This window comes from Phalaenopsis equestris, unplaced genomic scaffold, assembly GCF_001263595.1.
Source record: "Phalaenopsis equestris unplaced genomic scaffold, ASM126359v1 Scaffold000428, whole genome shotgun sequence".
NCBI classification, from domain to species: Eukaryota; Viridiplantae; Streptophyta; class Magnoliopsida; order Asparagales; family Orchidaceae; genus Phalaenopsis; species Phalaenopsis equestris.
Genome location: NW_018164869.1, coordinates 1,499,095 through 1,508,191, shown reverse-complemented (window position 1 = coordinate 1,508,191; position 9,097 = coordinate 1,499,095). Strand labels below are relative to the sequence as shown.

At 35.8% G+C, this 9,097-nt stretch overlaps 1 protein-coding gene across 1 annotated transcript in view; it reads right to left on the bottom strand.

The window, feature by feature from the left end:
* LOC110027521 (starch synthase 3, chloroplastic/amyloplastic) overlaps positions 1-9,097 on the bottom strand; it is a 115,136-nt gene that overhangs the window by 95,368 nt on the left and 10,671 nt on the right. Inside the window, 3 exon segments of the mRNA XM_020728991.1 lie at positions 7,869-8,139; positions 8,281-8,370; positions 8,372-8,499. Of these exon segments, the coding sequence (XP_020584650.1) occupies positions 7,869-8,139; positions 8,281-8,370; positions 8,372-8,499 (489 nt within the window).

Genomic DNA, 9,097 nt, shown 5'->3' with positions numbered 1-9,097 from the left:
ATATAGATACATATATATGTATACATACATATATATGTATATATATATCTATATATATATAATTTAAAAAACTGAAGAAAAAAGTGAAAAAAAGGAAAAGAGAAGAAAGAAGAAATAAAGAGAAAAAACCAGAAAAAAAAACAGCTGTTTGTATACATCTTATTATCACTGACACACGATGCAGGAAAATATAAAGCAAAAAATCAAACTCGCCACAACGTTTGAGTACCAGCTAGCCCTGTTCCTATACATGTATATGGAAATCATATTGTTCGTAATTTTGTTTGTGTAGGTAAGCTATAAGCGCCTAACTTGGTGCATGAGGAGAAGACATGCATCTTTCTTGCGCATGCAACAAGGAATTGAATGTAAACTTTTATGCAAGAGCACAAGGCCCATACATTCCTTTCTCAGTATGATGGTAGTAGAACACTCCGCCATGGTAACCAAGACACTTACCACATACACTTTCTAGAAATAGTGGGCAGACCCAGATCACCTAGCATTCCTGAAAATCCCTCTATGTGGTGGAAATGCTAGAAGAATATGAAATTTTTCAATAGCAAGACGAGAAATAAAATGATCTAAAGAAGGGTGTCCCGCGTGCGATGCGGGAGCGGAGCGACCGTTAGCTGGACCAAACCAGTTTAGAATTTTTCCCATCTGTGAGAGTTTGCAGGCCCTTCCTTTTGGGTTTGCCACCTCTTTGCAATAGTGGGGACACTTCTTAGTAACCTTAGGGCGATAAGTATCGTGTTTTCATGTTTTAGGTCAGGTTTCTTATTTTGTTTGTCAAGAAAGCCGTCGGCATCCTCAGTTTCCCCTTATAACTTTGTAACTAAGGTCGAGTGGTGCTCCGAATGTATCTTGTTTTGAGGTGAGGAATAGCTTCCAAGAGTCAAGTGGTGCTCCGGCTGTACTCTTTCTCGAGGTGGTATTTATCATCAATCTTTCTATCCTCCGCAACCTTTCCTCCACTGTCATCGTCGCCTAACCGTTGCAGCCGCCCTGGAGAACAGCACTGCAGCCCCGCACCTTCCTGTCACCCTTTCCAGCCCCTTGCCAACCTATTACAACCTCCTTGCCCTCCTCCCTCCTCGCTGCAGCCCCGAACAGCCCTTCCAAGCTGTTTTCTGCTGTCTCCCCTTGGCCATACCCATCCAACACCCTCGTGCACTTCTGCCGCTGCCTTCCTACACATCCAGACTGCTGCCACCTTCCAGCCACGCTTCCCCTGCAGCAGCCTCCCTAACCTGCGCCCATCAGCCCCCTGCAACAGCCTCCCTAACCTACGCCCATCTGCCACTAGTTTTCCCAACTAACGCCCACCTGCTTCCTTGTCATATCTTCCCAACCAGCCAGCCTAACTTCCACCCCCATTGTGATACATCTGTGTCGGTTATTGTTATTTCACTTTATTTCACTTTCAACGTATCATTTGTACTACCTATAAATTTTTCCATTAAGAAAATTTATTTGCTTGTCGTTGTTTGGGTTAACTCCAGTATCATAAACTTAAATAATTTTCTAAACCTAAACAAAACTAAAAAATAAACAGTAAAAGTAACATTACTAATCAGTCAAAATGAAAAATTAGTAATGTCAAAAAAAAATAAAAAAGACAAAATAAAACAACAAACTAAGCACTGAACTACATTTACAGGGGACATGAACTTAATTGGCTTGCCTAAGGGCAAAGTAAAAAACTTCTAGACTATACTCAAGATATTTTTGAATGCTCAAAACTTTTAAGAATACACTCAATAACCTGAACATAGAATAAAAATCGTCTGAAGATTCTTATTTACAAGAAAAGAATGATCCCATGTGGAGTCCACTTAAGCAAAAAAAGAGTGTCAAATGCAATTAATGGCTATGTTATAAATACTCAACAACATTAAAGCCCCTAATAATCACAACCGAATCCAAAAACAAATATACACAAGCGAACAAAATGAGTCTGATAATGGGCTCAAAATGTAAAACAACGTGCATATTTTGTTGATGGTTCATTAACGTAAATAGTTGCCACCACCATCCTTATACCTCTCAAGCGACTAAGTGTTCCAATGAATGAGAGTTCTTCCCAATAAATAATAAATAATAAATAAAAAAATGGTCCAATCCACTACATGTCACAAGTCGTATAAGTGCCCTAAGAGACAAACGTTGATTGCTACGAGCAACTCGTGAATGTCTCAAGCAATAGTGTGCTCTCGTGTGAAATTGTATATTCTCAGAATTTTTTTTCCAATGAGACGAGCAATTTATTATTATGTTTCATGAGTTATATCCTCGTTTTAACAAACTTGTGCATGACGAGTCAAATCACTGAAAACAATTTTGTTCGTACGTGCTCCAACAAATATGTTGAAACATTCAAACTTAAAATCTGATAATGTTGCATGGACTAACTCAAAATGAATTTAATTTTACCACTCCGAGAAGTGCAATCATTTTGAGAAATTCAAATCGATTTCAAAATTCAAAAACTCAATGCATACAAACATCCTCAAGCGGGCCTTAAATTTGATTCTCTACATCATGCATATTGGAGTTGATAAAATTTGTGCATAATAAAGATATTTAAACTCTAATTCTTAGTCTAGTAAAACTAAATCATCATCAAATATGAAGAAAAATATGCTCCCTAACGAATCCCAGAAAAATTATTTTGTTAACCATTTACTTACAGCCTTACGGCCTTTTTACAAGGATTTATTTCAAAATATAAACTTTCAACACCATTATTCATGTATAACATGATATTGAGTTCAATTTGCATACTCAATTCTCTACACACAAATAATAGAATCAATATGGTTTATAATGCAATAACTTTTTGAATAAATCCAAATCATATATAAATTATAGAACTATTTTTTTACAGGAAAGCAACACAGTTAACAAAGTCCAATGAGGCGAAATACAATTGTTTAACTACCCTTACGATGGGCATGATCACTGCATATCACAGCCAAAGGGGATATATCTTCTAAAATCAAAATTTTGAAATACATAGACACACACACATGTAGAAACAGACACACGTGCATGCACACTAAAGTGAGTGTTCTCGTGGTAGATGCATGCAGGCATGCACGCAAGCACACAAATTACATACAGTAGGCAAACAGAGACACAATACATATAGGCAGACAAAGACTCTAACACACAAACACGCGTGCATACACAACTAACATATAGACATACACACATTACATATAGAAGCGCAAGTACAAACACAGACACGTGCACACACACACATGCACAAACGTATATTACATATATATGCATCATGCACGTGCACGTGCGCACACACACATGCACACATACATAAATACATTACATGTGTGCAAACATACATGCATACACACACAAACATATACATAAATATATACACAAATTCATACATAAATGCATACAAGCATAAAATATACATACAAAAACATACATACACACAGAAATACATACATACAATCATATATACAGAGACATATATATATGGACATTCACACACAAACACACATACATGCATCCATAGATATATACATAAAAAAACATACATACATGGACACATGCATACATATACATATATACATACATATATATGTATACCTATATGTGTGCTACTACTATGGGGGCACTCTTATGTGCGAATATTTTACAACCTCCTTCATTGTAATATTTCTTATAAAGCAAAATGGGAACACTTTAGACCCATTAGCTTAAGCTCTGTAATGTCAAAGATCATAAGCAAGATCATAGTGTAAAGGCTAAAGCAGCATCTCACTATCTTAATCTATCCAAATTAATCTACTTTCATCCAAGGAAGAGGTATAATAGATAATATTTTATTCGCACAAGAATTAATATGTAATCTTGACTAGAAATGCAGAGGGGGAAATCTTATTATCAAACTGGACTTAAGGAAAGCTTATGACACTATTAGCTGAAATTTTATACTTGAGGACAATAAATTTAGGGGCTTCAATTCAAAGTTTTGCAATTTTATCAAAGGTTGGTTGGAGGGCAACTATTATTAGGTGCTCCTTAACGGGCAAGCACATGGCTTTTCACTTCTGGTAGAGGCATAAAACAGGGGGATCCACTCTCACCTACTATCTTGATTCTAGTATTTGATAAGTTTTCAAGATTAATTAATTCCCTGCAGATTCTACGTCCCCATACTCAGTACAAAAATAAGACTAGAATGGGAGTTAGTCATTTGTCCTATGTTGATGATGTGATTATTTTTACTAATGCTTCCAAATACTCTATCAAAAATATATATCATACTCTTCTATAATTTCATAAAGCTTCTGTAATGGACTTTAATATTGAGAAATGCTATCTTTATTTTACGAAGCATGTGAATCGCGATATGAAGGCATGGGCACATAAATATACTAGCTTTACCATTGTTGATCTGCCCTTAAAATATATGGGGTTAATTTACTAAAAGGGAGGAGAAAACAAATGCAAATTGATGTTGTGGTGGATAAAATCAAAAGCAAAGTTGGAGATCAGACCAATTCTTTTTTATCCTTTGGGGGAAGTATTCCTTTGCTAAAAAGTGTGTTAACCTCTATTCCCTTATATGTGTTACAAGTGTTAAAGATCAAATCTAGCACAGCTAACACTTGAAAGGCTTCTTAATAATTTTTTTTTGGTCTAGAAATCATAAATAAAGAATTTGGGTCTGCTGGAAGGTGCTATGTAGGCCTTCAAATGCAGGGGGCTAGGATTTTGACAACTAAAGCATCTAGCTGAGGTCAATTCTATTTTTCTGTGGTTAAAATTTAGAAAAATTGAATCTCAATGGGTCAAATACATGCAAAGAAAATATTATAGAAAACTTCATCCATTGGAGATTAATTCCAAGATTGGTGATTTCAAAACTTGGAAAGGCATACTGAAAATCAGAAATACTGTTGAGAACTATATCCACTGGAAACTTGGGAATAGTAGCTTATAATTTTGGCATGATAAATGGTAAGAAGAAGATCTATCTATTTGATAAAAAAGATTTGACTGTGGCTGATTTTTACCTTGATGAAGGGTGGACCTTGGAGATGCTCAACAATATTTTAGGTAAGGATAAAGCTACTTATTTCTCTAAGCTTCCTTTTGATAAGTCCCAAAATGATAAAATTTTGTTGACTGATACTATCAATTGCTTTATTACTAAAACTATCAATTCAAACTTTACACTTAGGACAAAGTGAACTGGGGTGGTGTGATTTGGAAGAATAAATGTCTGACCCCTTTTCTTTTTTTTTTTTGTTGGATAGTTTTACTTGGTTTGGTTCCAATGGATGATACCCTTAAATTGAAGGGATTGAGAATCCCCTCCCAATGTTTGCTTTGCAAGTCAAAGGAGGAAAATGTACACCATGTGTTTCCTAGATGTGCCTACTCTATCAAAATTTGGACAGTTTTGGTAATCGGGCTGCTATTAAAACCCCTCCATTGGGTTGGGTGGATCTGTCATAGTGCAAGGAACATTGGTTTCATCCTATTCATAAACTGCATATATTTAACACCATTCCTTTTATCTGCATTTGGTTCATTTGGTTGGCTAGAAATTCCCACAACATGAGAATTGTTGCATTAAGCAGGATAGGGTGATTCCAAATATCCTATCTTATATACAAAAGTTGTTTATTTATCATAAATTTAAGCCATCTTTCTTTGCGAGCTGGGAGGATTGGCTAGGTTATAATATATCAGGCAAAAAGTTTTGTAAGGTCTCTCTTGTACGGTGGAAACAACCATCTTTAACCTGGATTAAGATAAATATTGATGGTAGTTGAAAGGCTGACTGTGCAAATGCAGGTGGGTCTACAGGTCTCATTCTGGTATACTATTATGCTTTTTTTCTTCACCCTGTATGGTTGTTTGTACTTTATCTGTAGAGTTATATGTTGTTTGGTTGGCCTTATCTGCTGCGGCTAAAATGAATTGGAGATTCTTACAATTTGAAATGGATTCAATTATTCTATTGGATGTATTGGCTAATGAAAAAGAACCTCCTTGGTATTTAAGTGTTGATTTATGCAGAGGACTATGTCACTTTCAGCAAATATTGTCATCACATGGAGCTACACGCCCATGAAACTAATAGCCTAGCAGATTTCCTTGCCAAATCTGCTACACACACTTAGGCTACAATCCTGAAAACCAGGCCCGATTCTGATCTTAGGCTGCTCCTATTGGGGGACAATCTCAATATGCTACCTTACACCGTTTTTCTAAGATGGGATGTCTAGTTATTGTTGTTTTTTTTCTTGTCTTCTTCTTTGCTTGAGTATAGCTATTTCCTTTGTTTTGGAGTATACTTGTATCAGTTTTGGAGACTTTTTGGGTGAGTTTGTACACCTAGAGGTTGGAACCCTAGGAATGAGTACTGTAAATTTTTTATTTGTAGTGAGATCCAATCTTCTAAAAACATGTAACTTTACTTTTAAGCAATAAAATGACCTAAGATTTCTTAATATATATATATATATATATATATATATATATATTAACAAAACCCGGAGATAATTTTATATCATCAAAAAAGGAGTACAAGGGTTGTGGAGGTGGATTCCCACTAATCAAAAGCAAAAGGATACAATAAGCACACTTAGGAGTTCCGCTACACACGATACAACTCCACACAAAAGAAAGATCTCCAAAATACAAGTATACGCCAAAATCATAGAAATCAATAACACCAAAAATTATCTTATAGTTGTTAATATGTAGCAGGTAATCCCAAAAGAATAGTAAGAAGAACCCAGATAGGCAGAAAACAAGAGATTCATATCTATAAAAAAGCCTGGGAGACCACAGTCCGAGCCAAGGAGTCATAACCACCAGCAGGAGACAGTCCAGCAGATTCATCCAAACAGGCACAATCCTCCAGGGAATAGGTAGAAAAATTGGGGCAAGACCAAAAAACCAACCTTTGTCAGCACTCCAAACCCGCATATAAGACTCCAAGCACCTCCAACCATGACAAGACAGATAGCCGGCAAAAAGGAAATTTTGTAGCATTAGAAAATAAGCAAAAGCAGAGAAAAGAAAATTGAAACAGCCCAGAAGATCCCAAAACAAACCCAAAGGCATGAAACAGGTAGTGAAAGTCCCCAGAAATCCATAGCCACCCAATAGCAAAGAAGTCCCATCCATCAAAGATCCACCTGAAAACAAACTAAAACACCTCCAAAAAAAGCATCATATCCCCAAAACCAGAACATTAAGATCCACCACAGCCAGTTAAGGAACAGAAGCACCCAAATAATGCAACACTACCCCACTACCAAAGCAGTAAGAAACCCCCAGCAGCTGGCCCAAATCAACCCAAGCTTCCCTAGCAATCAAACGTTGAAAAAATGAACGCACGCCAGACTCCTTAACTGTAGCCATCCGCTACAACTTGCTCGAGAAGGAGTCGAGAATTCAGCAGAGAAGATTACTGCATTAAGTAATTCACTCAATCATATCCATCCAATGGGTACTAAACTATTTGCTCTCAACTGATGGTGCTTAGGCCACTAGTGTCAAACTTGTCCATGGTAGAATCTCATAAGTGCGGAACTTCCTATCGGATTCTTCTTCACTCTACTACACAAGTCTAATCCGTCCTCGAAAGGAAGAGTGAACTTCACCAATCATTCCTATTGTTTTCACTAAATCTTTTTAAGGTATCTCATGGGAATATAAACAACGAAATGATCCTTCCAAAAAACACAAGGAATGAAAATAGATCTCATAAGAGTTCGTAAGAGTTAGAGGATGAATACTGTAAAAGATGTCAATAATATTTGCATAGCAAAATTTTATGATTACAAAGCAACATTAGAAAAAGAGAATCTTACCAATTGCTTGAAGATGTGGGCCAGTGCCCACATTCACCATTTTTTGCGGTGGCAATGGACCATTAGGATGAGTCCAGCGGTTAAATGAGCATTTAAACCAAACCTCTTCTTTCCCATTTAACACAGTGTTGAAGGGATTATACAAAACTCTAACCATCTTTCCAGCTTGAATATAAAGCGGCTCGGTATACACTACATGCTTCTGAGACAGCAAAAACCTTTTGAAAGTTCTTTCCTTTGTTTCAGCTTTCAAACGAGCTGTTTTCTCAGCCTGTAATAGCAAGAATACAAATACCTCATAAGATGCTTTTTACATAAATATAAGCGTAGTAGAAAATTCATGCAACATTTGAAGGAGGCTCGAATGAACAATTGATATAATTTCAAGGACCATAGTATCTAATGGACTGACCTTCTTACGTGCAGCCTCTTCTTTTAATCTTCTTTCCTCCCAAAGCTTCTTAAATATTCTATCTTCTTCTTCTAACCAAAAGATCTCTTTCTTCCGATAAACCCTTTGGTATAACAGCATGGAAATCCTGATAGCTGTTGTTATCATACACTTTTGCCTGCTGTGGTGGCCCATCAGCAAAAACCCAATCCAGAATAAGTGCTCCGTCGGGTAAAACCACTATAAATACAGAAATTAGCAATTACAAAGGCAAATAAATGGCATGAAATCATATTAAGCATATTAATTTAAAAAGATTTGGCAGTAACCAAGTGACAAAATTCACTATTAGGAGTTAACTAATCCATCCATGACAGTGATATTTCATTATGGAAGATGTTTTTAATTTAATGAGAACAAAGGAAGTGCTTTTAATTCTTATTTTCTTAATTGGTTTTCAGTCACTTATTCTGCTTCATTGTTCTTTCTCTTAATTTTGTAGTTTTATAGGTAATTTCTCTTTCATATTCATTAGAGGGGTTCGCACAATTTTCCAAAAACTAATAAAAAAAATTGAAGGGCTGTGATCTTATAGCAAGTAACCAGTGAAATGCTCATGTAGCTTTAGATTTATATTTGTTGTTTGCCATCAATTTATAGTACTCAAGATTCTCAAAATCAAATTAGACAAAAAACGGACCAAAGAAAAGATTTGGCAAGATTTGAATCGGATGACATAATAAATAATAAAATTATTTATATATTACTTTTTGTAGGTAAAAATGATGACGTGAAAAAATAAAGAGATTGTCATTATGATATATATATAAGTACTGTA